Source organism: Centropristis striata, chromosome 2 (assembly GCF_030273125.1).
Source record: "Centropristis striata isolate RG_2023a ecotype Rhode Island chromosome 2, C.striata_1.0, whole genome shotgun sequence".
Taxonomy (NCBI): domain Eukaryota; kingdom Metazoa; phylum Chordata; class Actinopteri; order Perciformes; family Serranidae; genus Centropristis; species Centropristis striata.
The window spans coordinates 10,843,931-10,857,238 of record NC_081518.1 but is presented as its reverse complement, the minus strand read 5'-3'; the positions used below and the strand labels follow the sequence as shown (position 1 = coordinate 10,857,238).

The 13,308-nt window shown below is 39.7% G+C and overlaps 1 protein-coding gene across 1 annotated transcript in view; it reads right to left on the bottom strand.

Moving 5' to 3' along the window:
- The window catches only part of LOC131992507 (CUB and sushi domain-containing protein 1-like), a 442,029-nt gene that overhangs the window by 32,107 nt on the left and 396,614 nt on the right, over nt 1-13,308 (bottom strand). The window contains exons 56-61 of the mRNA XM_059358115.1: nt 11,765-11,938; nt 10,456-10,629; nt 8,632-8,820; nt 6,576-6,752; nt 4,510-4,695; nt 477-653 (exon numbers count right to left, since the gene is read on the bottom strand). Of these exons, the coding sequence (XP_059214098.1) occupies nt 477-653; nt 4,510-4,695; nt 6,576-6,752; nt 8,632-8,820; nt 10,456-10,629; nt 11,765-11,938 (1,077 nt within the window). The remainder of the gene's footprint in view (nt 1-476; nt 654-4,509; nt 4,696-6,575; nt 6,753-8,631; nt 8,821-10,455; nt 10,630-11,764; nt 11,939-13,308) is intronic.

Below are 13,308 nucleotides of genomic sequence, written 5' to 3'. Positions count from 1 at the left end.
ATTGCCTGAAAAAATAAAACATTTTGTTTTTACTTGTCTGCCCTCTAACCTCGTCCTCCTACTCAACTCTCACACAGACTGCCCTCCTTAACTTTCCTGGAGCACATCCTGGCTTCTTTTCATCTACCTCCCACCTTCTTTTCCTCCCTTTTCCCTAACCTCACTCTTGCTCTGTTTAACTACACAAGTTGAAATCTCAGACAAAACAACTTTATCGACATACAGACCTGTACCTGCACAGCAGCAGGTTGCCCAGTTCATGAACAATTTATACTTCTCTTGGATTCTTTACTTAAGAAAAACACCACAATACATGTGCCAACTCTGATACTATTTGCAGAAGTACTTGTAGTGCTAATGCGGCTTATTCAACCTCTGCTCATTTTTCATAATAATGACTACACCGCCTGCTGTTACCACTTATAATAACAGCAGTAATAGTAATAGTAGAAGCAATTACATTAAAGCTATCCTACCAGTGCAGTCTGGGGGTTGTCCTGTCCATGTCCCATTTGTTGTGCAGTGTCTGGTGGTCAGGCCTGATGTTTTGAAGCCCTCCCAGCAAGCATAAGCGACCGAGCTGCCGAAGGTGATGCCATCACTGAAGACAATTCTGCCGTGTGCTGGGGTGCCAGGGTTACCACAGGATACAGCTGAGAATTGAGGAAATATTAAACAGCGGGCATTAATCATAGTGATATTATCAGTGTGAGGAATGGCTGTCTCACTGTCACTCAAGGCTGATCAGCTGTAGGCTGCAATAATGAGCGTATCACTGGAGTCAGCTGGAAATAACATAAAATATGTCCTTGAGGTAGTGAGGCTGATTAATAACTAAAGGCTGTTGGATTGATTCCTGGCTCGGAATGGCAGCTGTACAATATTTCAGCTGTGTGCTGGAGGCTGGCAGGAGGCTGATAATATATCTACAGAATCCACTATAACCAAAGTGCCACTGAGCAAAGCACGGATACTTAAAGGAGCAGTGTGTAGGATTTAGTGGCATCTAGTGCTGAGGTTGCAGATGGCAACCAACTCCGCTCACCCACCCATTTCCAATCATGTACAACCTACGTAAAAATGTGAAACAGTAGTAGAAACACGTTTGTGCAACATGGTAGATTCTGTGAAGAGGACCTGTTCTTCACAGAGTGATATTTTATATTCCATTTCCAAATCATGGCTGTATTATAAGAACTGTATACTAGACTCAATAATGGTGCCAATTCATGTCTGATGTGAATTGCTTGCCTGGCGCTTATACGCCAAAAAAAGGTTTGTAGCTTTCTTTTTTTCTTCTTACTTCTTCTTCAGCTTTTTTGCAGGTCAAAGTTTCTTGTCAATAGTTTAATAGGCGTCAAATTTATAATGGTGGTCTATGGGGAAAACGTATTTTTGGCTGCTGGGTAATTTCTCGTTGCATTACCCTGCAATGGCCACTGGAAAAAAATGGCTGCAAAACATCCATGGCTAGTATTTGTTATGTTACTTCACCCTGTACTTAAGTATGTGACGTAATTAAGCATTTGATGTAGTTGTAGTTCATAAAAAGTTCTTTGTTTTTGAACCACTGCTGGTCTGGTAGATGATAAGGTAAATCTGTCCTGGAGAACACAAGAATGCAGCGACTAGCAGGGTGCATGTTTCTGGTCTAAACTAGCCATCTATTGATCTTTAGTTTGCTGGCACAGCACATTAACAGAAGAGACAGGAATTAGCAACCAACCACAGCACATTTCACTAATAAGTTCATGACAACTGACAGCCATTAACAATCAGACACCTAGTGATGGGATTCATTAGTTAGAGCCCCTAAAAGCTTTGTCCAAGAGTGTGTAGATGGAGCACATCATGCGTGTGCATGTCTATGGCAGCTTACTGTGTGTGTCTGTGAGTGTTATCAGTACACGTACTGTGAGCAACAGTCTATATGTGTGTGTATGGATTTCTTTGTGTTTGTGTCTCAGTGATAGATGTCTCATCCTTTCTGAATCAGCTTTTAACCACTATTAGCCTAATGAAAAACAACTGAAGACAGACATAAATAATTAGTGTTACACAAACACAGACGCTGGCAAACATGCAAAAGAGACACACACCTCTAAGGTAAGACTAGAGTGCTAGATTGTGATGTTAGTGATTCAGGGCATGCACGCAGACAGAGACTGTAAATTAGTTTCCCCCCCTCAAAATGAGATGCAATCTGAAAGTATTGACTACTTGCATGGCAGAATGTGATGTCATTGGTTTCATTTAACATTATGACAGATTTTAGAGATACATTTCACAGTATTACATTCCTAAGGCTGGCATTACTTTTTTATGTGAATAAGCAGATGAAAAAAATTAAATAATTTAAATGTATTTAACCTTAATTAATTATACAAGTAATTTCATTGACACATGAAGTCTCATTCTCAACAAAAGACACAGCATACGACACAAAGTTACAGGCAGAATAGGACAACTACACAAAAGGACACAGGTCCTAAAGTAAAAGGTCCCGTGTCTAATTGTTATTTCTAAGAACTTTAAGACTTTAGAACGACACGAAATTCAGAGCATATCGATTTCCTGCACATGACTCTCAACATTGTCAGTCCTAAAAAACAGTAGCATGCGTTACTGTTACACAGAGTGTAACCCTTGGGCGAACCGGCGGGTAGCTGTTACGCTTCTGCAACAACACCGTGGGCCAGGAAGGAGTTATCTGGGATAACTGCTGTACAAGAGAAATGTAGAGCGGCAACAGGGACTCACGTGCACTCACATGCATGCATGGCCGGACCAGCTACCACAACTATATGTTCTTGTTTCTTGTCAACAAAGAACAGAGAAGCTCACATTTAAACAGAGAGAGAGAGCGTGACTTTATTCTCTGGTCAGGACACCCTTACTCCACTATACTTTACATAGTATAAAGTTGTTTTCTGATATATTAATGTTCTGAATGTTGTGTACAGCTCCTTTAAAAGTGTGGATAAAAAGCAGCAGATATAAAACTGTTCAAACAAGCGATGCCATTTAGCAGCCAATATTTGTTCATTTGAATACAGTATATCTACTGCAGATTATTCTCATGTAAGTCAGTGTGGTCTTATGCTGTTCAGCATACTATATTTAGTATACCGGTGGTGTTTTGGGTCACAGCCACACAATAATACAGAAGAGTACACTGAAACGTATGACTCATTCTGCCTCCCCCTATCCACTTAAATTACTGCTAGAACAGCCCATCTATCTAACCTAATCTAAAATGTGCGTCAGAGTACAATGAAGTTAATGTCAGCAGTGCTTTATTCAGCCTACCCAACATAGTTGGGAATAGGGAAGGTAACACAGGCAGGATCTTAGGATTCCAGTGTCTCTACAGCACTATGGGGACCCACTTTAATTTCCCCTAAACCCCCATGGGTTTAAAGAGTGTCTTTGAAAACTGCTGTTGTATAGGACGCACTTTATTACCACAGCGCTGTGGAAGATCCAGCTCAGTCAGTTACAAGTGACACACTTCAATCCTTTGTATCTGGGCCACACAGATATAAACAAGCACATAAACCAGAATATCCATCTTTTATTTCTTTTATAAACTGCTACTTGCATAAACTTCTTATTTTATGTGAACTTTGTCAACATTTTACATCGCCACATCGCAAAAAGGTACTGTAAATGCTTTTGTGTTGTGTGAATTACAGACTCTGGCAATTAAGTGAAAAATCAGCTGAAGAAAAATGTGTGCATAGGATACATTTAACAATACACATTGTACTCCATTTTATGAATAAAATCTCTGCCAATGCAAACATGGTAAACCAATGCATAAGCTTTACTTACAAAATCTAAATAATGTACACTGTACAGTGTAAAATTTATGTAATGTGCTTTAGGCTATGTTTGGTAATGGATTAGTTACTTAGTGTCACCAGCATGTCAAGTAGCCTGATGATACTGTATTCTCCAAAGCACGGATTAAACTGTTTAACTTAGGCTGAACTGATTTATTTTCATATAAAATGCTGAATAATTAAGTCCATATGCCACAAATGCACTGTGCGTTTATACAAAATCTGCACTGCTACATTTTACAGCAATGTTTATTTTTATAGCAACGTTTTATAGAATCTGGGTTGGGACCCAAAGGTAACCTCAAATGAGACAGGGATAAATTGGAATCAAAATGTATGATGCTTTTCTGAAAAGACAGTTCAGCATGAGTGATCTAATCCAGGTCTTTTACTACAAAACAGGGTCAATAAAGGGTGCATATAAATATAATCTGCAGCTTATAAATATATATTTCAACTATAGGAGAAATTCAATGCTTTGATAGTCAATGCTACAGAACAAGAGCGATCATGGAATTAAAAATGTTCTCGCTGAAATAAAAAAAAAAGGGATTTCTTTGCTGTGAAGTGAGATTTGCAGTGTAGGTGTTTAGTGATTTTTATTCCATCTTTCAGTACTTCATTTTTTACAAAGCCACATAAAATCATTGCTGTGCTTGCCCACCTTGACAGACAGGCTGTGTGCCGCTCCAGGTGCCGTTGTGAAGGCAGGTCCTCTCGGCTGAGCCAATCAGGCTATATCCCGCCTCGCAGCTGAAACGCAGCAGGCTCTTGGTTTTAAATTCTTCCCCACCTAGACGGGCACCGTGGGGAGGCATCCCTGGGTCTCCACAAATTCCTGGACTCACACCTATAGCGAGAAAAGAGACATTTAAGTTAATGTACCAAACGTGATAACAATCAGACACATCCACACCACTGAAGCAACCAAGTACCCCCACACAGGCCCAAACATAGAAACACACGTGTACAGAAAATCCAAATACGCTCGATACAGTTGATGTGAAACCACAGCTGCATTCAAGTGATGTCCATTAGTCTCCTAATAGATTTTAGTGATTGTATATAGGTAAATGGTAAAACACAGAGCTAAGAGGTTGGCTCACACTGGGGCCACCATGGTAAAAATATAGATGAGCATTCACGCTACAGGTCAACAACATCAACTTAAAAGCATTTGCGGTGTTAGTCATCTCATAACCTCTGTTGCAAACATTTTGCCTACTCAGTTTTTACATATAATGTGACACACACATACAGTACAGGCACATACCCACACTTGCAAACTTTGTAGAACTGCACTTTGCATTTAGGCTATACCAAATTGTTCTAGCATTAAAAGCACTGAGCGTGTCACAATTTTAGCAGCTTAAATTCCATCGGTAGGGATTTGTGAGTTTAACAGGATACAGCCCCGAATGCAGCGCCTTGCATCTCAATGAGGTCTTCAGCTGCAGGATGGATTCTGCCCTGCTGAGCGTTCTGTTTTGAGGCCAGCAGAGTAATCTTATTGCATTTCAGCTGTTGAGACAGTTGATGCTGAGTTTGGAAATGATCAGTTGTCGTGTTGCAGTGTTGTGGGATCCGCGTAAGCCTACTGTAGAGCAGCACTTACAACCTGAGAAGTAAACCAGGACTCTTCCACCTCATTTCCCCCTCCCTGTTTCTCACACATGCAGCTCAAGCCAAGAGACATACAGTACAATAGGACTAAAGTAACACATCAGTGTGTCCGCCACATACATTTTGAAGTGGCGGGCCCCCACTACCTCAGAGAAATGCCATGAAGTAACAGTAACACGACACTGCTTTAGACTGTGTAGCACGCCATGGAGCTGGCCGTTCCACTGAAACAAAAATAATGGTCATCTGCTCTCTCCCCACTTTGCGGATGAGTAGCTGGAGCAGTGACAGGATGTCAATCACTCACAAAGTCAGCGCAAGTATGGCAGTTTATTAGGCTAAGTACGCTAAGTAAGCATGCATGTGGTTCATGAATGAGGCCCATTGGTCTGACATCAAAAGCGAATCCAGTAGAAGAAGTAATTGCTGAAAAGTATGTAAAGTAAGTGTATGTAAATCTGAAACACACAGGGACCAAGACTGTCACTCATTTTCATCTGTCAGATCTAGTTAGTACCTGTTATTCTCTTATAGCACAGTGTAGCCTACAGGTGATAAAATGCAGTATGTTATGCTGGAGCAACAACACACTCATCCAGACTTGCCTGTGTGAAATGGCACATTCTTCTATCACCAGATGGGATGAGACTATTTTTCGACAGCTGAACCAATTTTCTTTCTTGCTCACAAACTAAACAGGCCTCATTTCTCAGTTCACTAAAGTCTTTGAAGAGTTTTTATTTTAAGCAGTGTGTTTTCTTGCTTTTTTTTATAGTAGTTTTTATGTACTTCTATGTATAGCATAATCCACCGGCAAGCTTACTCTGGCAGAAGTTCTTTGGCTGGAGATATATACACGTATAGAAGCTCTGACTATTTGTTTCTTGCACAAACTTAATCAGAAAAGCATTCCTTGTAAACTCACATTCCCTCATTGATTTTAAATGGTGTGATTGCTGAATTACTGCTTTAGACTTAAGATCACACGCCTCCTGTTTTGAACATCCTATATTAAAATAAATGAGAAGGACTTCTATATGCCCTGCTGTTCTAATAGCTGAAAAACACAGTACAGGCATGCTTTTTTTTTGACCAGTGAGCCTTTACCAGTGCAGTATGGTGGCGCTCCACTCCACGTGCCATCCTCCTGACAGTGGCGAGTAGCGTTGCCCACCAGCACCCCTCCAGGCAGACAGGAGTACTGCAGCACTGAGCTGTACGTCCAACTGTGGGCTCCAGATACTACTGCATTAGGGGGTACACCCGGGTCACCACAGGAAATAGCTAGAGACAGTGAGACATTGAAAGAGAGGGTGTTAGTGTGTGTGTGTGTGTGTGTGTGTGTGCTTGTGTGTGTGTGGGACTGTGTCCAACTATAGATTCCAGATACTACTGCATTAGGGGATGCAGCTGGGTCATTGCAGGAGACAGCGAGAGAGAGAGAGTTTGTGACAGCAAGGGAGGGGGTAGAATTAACACAAGACTCTGCTGTTTTTGTGTGCATTGGTGTGAAAGTACACACGCAGGAAAATATAAAAGAAAGAGTGTTCTATGAACTACATCAAAGATGAAATTTAATTTGTAATTTTCTGTCCAAAACAAAGACAGCAGATAAATATTTATTAAGTGTGTGTGTGTGTGTGTGTGTGTGTGTGTGTGTGCATGCTATTTTTTAATCTTATATTTTCTTTTAAATTTGTATTTGAAAAAAAATAATTTTAATTATTATTTACAAGACATTTATTTTCCAAATCAGTTAACTTTAATATTACACAGTAGGTGTCTCTTCCTTACAACCTTTCATCCTTATTTTCTCTTTCTTTTTCAATTTTTGCCTTTGTTTGATGTAGAGACATCCAGTAAATGTGGGGGGAGAGAGACAGGGGTATGACATGCAACAAATGTCCCCCAGCTGCAATCAAACTGAAGACATTCTGGTTCTATGCATCTTAACCTTAAGGTGCACTGCTTTCTTTGCCTTTTGTAATGTTCCAATAAACTTGTTCATACACACATGATTAAACAGACCCCACACTGCTTTACTTGCACTGTATGGCAGTATATTGTCCCGTCAGTAAAGCTTATTTTTTCATTGAGTTTAATTGAACTGCCTGAGAGAGAACCAATAACTCATCTCAAATTAAAATCACTTCAGCTAGAAATCATAAAAACAGTCTCTCTCTCTCCTCTGTGTAGAAAAATAGCAGAAACCATTCGACAATATCAAAGCAGTGAAAAAATCTAGTTTTTTTTCCTTCAATTTAGGAAAAATCAACATTTTACAGAGCACATTTTTCTGGAGGATACAGATATGGAACTACTCTTGATTTTCTATTTTCAAATTACTGGTCCTCCAATATCTCCCCTTAACCCCATTTCAATACTCCATCCTCCTTGCCCTCAGTTATCACCCCTCTCCCCCAATTTTCCGATAAGACATTGTATCTTGAATGTAATGCTCGATGCACAGAAACCAGCATCTCAACAGTGTCTGCACACTCTCCCTCTCTGTCTGGCTCCTCATCTCTCCCTCTCTGTTACTGTGTCCTTGTTCTGTGGTCCCGTTGCCTTTCTGTGCGTCTCTCTCCATCTCTGAGTCAGCCTCTCTTTCTCTCTATCGCTCTCTAGTTTAATCTCTATATTTCTATCGGCCATGGTAGCGCTCTGACAAGAATGCCTATTGCCCTAAGAGACACATGCTTACCTTTTTTTCCCGTACATACACACATACACACACCCGCTCAAACCTCTAAGCCTCTTTCCTTCATACTCTTGCCCTCCTTTTATGATTACTTCCCTCCCATTTTCTCCCTTGAACCCTCTCTTATTCTCTCAGTTTCTCATTCTCTCCTCATCTTCCTCGTAGTGGCTCTTCAAGCCATTTCACTCCTCAAATGGCTTTTCCTGACAAATATAAAGAAAAATAAATAGAAAACCACCTGCCTATGTCTGCCTGTGTTCAGCATGACAAACTTTTGCAGACAGTGTTTTTTGCAGAATTCCAAAAAGTTGTATCCTGTTCGCAGTAGGACAAAACCTTTTCATTATAGGCCTATACAAGTCAATCTATTGCTTGTGTTGTCTCTACTTCTGTCTCATTTATCTCCTAAACTTGTGCTGACATTGTTTCTCTCAATTCAAATAATTTTGTATTCGTCCACACCTAGGCAGCGAGGGATCGGTCGGTCCCACCGTCCATCATGCTGGCATGTTAGGAGCGCAGAGCCCAGCAGGTAGAAGCCTCGTTTACAGTGGATGGCCACGGTTACCCCATAGCTGAAGACTTCTGGGTAACGTAGGCCAGACTGGCGCACACCATTCTCCACATGGCCAGGGTCAGAACAGTTCACCACTGCAGAAGAGAGCATAAAACACTGTTACAACCCGAAGAGAAGAGAAGAGAAGAGAAGAGAAGAGAAGAGAAGAGAAGAGAAGAGAAGAGAAGAGAAGAGAAGAGAAGAGAAGAGAAGAGAAGAGAAGAGAAGAGAACTGGAATAATTATCATTTGGATGACCAAAACAACTTGAAAATAACCATGTCTGGGTCTGAAATAAGTCAGTCGCTGCTACCTGTAAGACAAGTTTACTTTCAAGTGAGCAGTAAAATGAGATGACTACGTATTGTCTGCATATGTAAAGTGCAACATTTTGCATTATGCGACTGTAAGTGGGGAAAGAATGGATGGTACATTTTTGTTCCATTTTTGAGGTCACTATATACTGCATACATTTTACACTCTTTCGCACTTTGATAAAACTATGCACAGTAAATATTGCTTCACAATACAGTAAACAGGGTGTGATTTTGGGTATAGTTAAATCAACAGACTGAACATAATAGAACTGAAACTTTACAGAAAAACTACTAAAAAGCAGGACACAGCTGGGTACTTTTGGGGTACTAAATGCTAAATCACAAGTGTTACAAATTCAGATTATCTTTGTTGCTCTGTTCTGGTCTTCTTTAAACTGCTCTTTTGTCATACCCCGCTCTGTTTTCTGAAGTTCTTTGTTCTCTACTCTCTTCTACGCTGCGCTGGTCTCTGGGTAGATGCCAGTCCAATAAGAGTGGAGTTTTATTTTCCACATGTCACAGGGGAGACTGACATTCACTCAGATTCAAGTCCATGGGGGACATGGACGTGTGTGTGTGTGTGTGTCTGGCACCCTATGGGAACAAAGAAAGTTTCAGTCTCATAATTGACAGCTGCTGCTGGGAGGGAGAGCGAGGTATAAGACGGGAAAGAGTGAGGGAGATAGAAAAAGCAAGCAAGCGAGGATGAATCCTCTGAATGAAAAACCCATGTGAACAGCTACGTTGAATCGATCTGCTCTCATGGCTGTGCAGAATGCCCATGTGCGTGTGTTTTAGTATATCATAACTGTTACACTGGGAGGTCTGGGGAGGCTTGCAGTGTAACGAACACGCATGGTTAGCAGAGTAGAAGAACATGTCTCCGAATGTACCCAGCTGTGTGTGTGCACGTATGAACTTGTTTCGTCTATTTAGAGACACTAAAATGATTGTGGCTGAACACAGCTCAATTCTAAGTGTGTGTTTACACTACAATTATTCAGTTCTCAATTTTACAGTCTGCTGGCAGCAGAATCAGCCAAAAATGTTCCAGTTGACATACTGTAGCTCCAAGCAAATCGGGCCAACAAATACTGAATACATGCTGACCATCTAGAATGCATGGTTTTATGGTTTTATGATGACATTTTACAGGCCAACTGCTAGGAACTGGGGAGGTGGTAGTAAAACTATGTTGTCTCAATCAAATCATTTGAAAGTAAAAAGGGTGAAAGTGCTAAAAATGTCCACGACACCACAAAGCATATGTGCTGCTTTTTCTACCTTTTACCTTTTGCCAAAAGAGAAACTGAAGAAAAAACAACACCCTTTTCCTTGCATGCACACTAATAACATTTCCAAGGATGTACATGGATATTTGTCTGAAACTCTGGTAAATGTACGTGTTTGTGACCTTTGCAGACAGGTAGGGGGCTGCTCCACTGTCCATTCAGCCGGCACTGAGCACGAGCGTTCCCACTGAGGATGTAACCTCTGTTACAGGTGAAGTTGACAACATCGTTGAGGTTGAACTCGCTGCCGTTGGTCCGCCCATTGCCTGGGTTGCCGGGGTGACCACAAGTGATAGCTGAGGGAGTGGAGAGAAGTATGATGAGAAATTTGAGGTGTGAAAAAGTATTATGTGTAGTATTGTATTGTTTTCCACTTGGTATAGTGTGATATATTTCAACTTTTTTTTAAAACAGAAAGATGCTGCAGAGATAGTTGCTGAAAGAACAATTTAGTCCCAGAAAGGTCTAAAATGTGTGATTTAGACTGAGATGGTTTTATCAGACCTCAACAATAACTTCCAAAAGTGACTGCCAGAGTCGCAACCAATGATCAGCTTTCGGTTGCCCAAACTGAAAATATAGTTGCTATTTTTAGTCACCTTATTAGAGTTATTAGGACAATATGCCGTTATCTGTCACCCTACCAAAGTAATTAAAATTATTATAATGTGGCATAAAAGATTAAAGCTTATTACAGTAAATATAACAGTGTGATGTCCTAAAGCTTAAACGTTTTAGTGTACAACATAAAATACACTAGTAAATACCCCTACTTGTGAATTTTGAAGTTTTTATGTGCCCTTAAAAAGGCGGTTGCTAACAAGTGGCTAAATGAGACTGCAGTGGTTGTCAGGGACATTAAAAGTCACCACGCCTGAAATCTCTCTCTATTTCAACTTAAAGCCTCTTGTCATGTATTTATGTGCTCTTGCAAACTCTTGTAGATTGTAGATTAGGTTAATAAAAAATGAATTACAGTAACCAGTTTGCTACTTTTTCAAAAAAACTGCTGTTAGCTTGTTGGAGACTGTGTAGTTTGCTATAGCATAACGTTAGCATTTTACTTCCGTCTGCTTTTTACGGTTCAACCATAAAAGTGGAGTTAATTTGTGAAGATTATTCAGCTGAAGAAAACGTGTAAACATCAGAAACATATGTTTTCAACAGAGCTTATTTTCTCCAATGAGCCAAAATCTAATGCAAAAATCCCTTTAGCGAATTCTCAATGGACCCCATGGCGATGCTAACTCCTGGGATGGCCTACAAAACTATTGTCTCCAAAGCAAAATGCACTACCCAAGGCAACCTGGCAAAAGTTACTGTAAAGCTCTGTTTACTTAAGAAAAAAATATCTTCACATGAACTGAAACAACAATGAATCATCATATAATACAGATGAATACAGTGGTTTTGGTATCATAAAGAACTTACGGACACAGACGGGTGTTGTTCCAGACCACCGATGGTCTTGCTGACAGATCCGAACTGATGTGCCGATGAGGCGATACCCTAACATGCACTGGTACACCACAGTGTCACGGTAACTAGAGCCATCACCACTAATGTGCCCATTGACTATAGGATCTGGAGAGTCACAGTGACCAGCTACGGGAGACAAAATAATAGAGATTAATGCAGTGTTAGGAAAAACAAGTTTTCTCTATATTTGGCTTTAAAGTAATCAGTGCTGCTTCAATGTTTCCATAGCTACAACCTTAAAAAACCTATTCTAGTTCATTGTTTTAACAGTTAGAGGAACTATCTCAATAGGGAGTGATGACTTCAGTGCATCTACAAATCAATTTTCAAAGACAGCACAGCTCCGTAACTGATGTAGAGGTCTGTTCAGCACATCTATCTGCGTTCTCTCAGTGGACTTGAAAAACCACATCCTTCCATGATTTCTCAGAATTTGAGTACATACATTGCAAGACATATCTTCAGAGCTTTAGTGTGGAGAAATATTGAATTATATTCAATACCATTTCAACTATTAAGAGACCAATCACCCATGTTTCATGGTCAAACCTCGCTTCATGGTGTCGCAGCCCATAAAGTAAATGACTGAGGCCCAATACTTTTTGATGTATTTGGCCTTTAATACAGTTTTTTTTCTCAAATGCTTTACACATACTTTCCTAAAGCCGTGAAAACAGGCTTCTAGAACATTGATTATTTTACAAAACTCATTGGAGATTGCTGCTGATGTAATGCAGATATTTCTAACACTCTTCTTCACACCATCTACTCAAATTAATTTTCTCAGATATCTGATTTTATAAAACCACGAAGATATGAAAGTGGGTTTCTAATTTTTAAATCACAAAACTGTTTATATGTTTGAGAGTTCTTCTGAAGCAAATTGTGATTAATCGTGTCATCAATATTTGTGCCTCCTGAATACACAGAGGAGATGTTCTGCTTAGTTAAAAGAGACACATTTCTTCAAAACTAAATTCCACAAAAGAATTGTGAGCATTCCCTTGAGATAATAATTCATCATATGATCTGTTCATTAGGGAAGATTTGTGCTTTTATATGTAAGTGTGAGACTTTTAGGAGCCCAAAGCATTTATTAGTATATATATATATATATATGTATATATATATATATAAATTCAACATCTCATTGGAAGGCACTTCATAAAGCTTAATTTGCACCATATCTAACCTGGAGCTTGACTTGTATATACAAATGTCTACTAGCGTGTGCAATCTTGACTTTTGTCGTTTGTCACAACATCGTTTGTTTTTTTCACCTTTTCAAATGGATTTAGATAAACATTGGAGAATGTCCAGATCAAGTCCATTTAATTTTTTTGCACCTTTCTATCACATCATCTTTTCATCGTGTATATTAATTTAAATTTTTTGCATGTGAAACAAACAAAAAATAAAACATTTGTAAAAAAAAAAAAAAAAAAAAAAGGTAATGTTAATTATGATCAAATAATAAAGGGGGATCACTTTAGGTT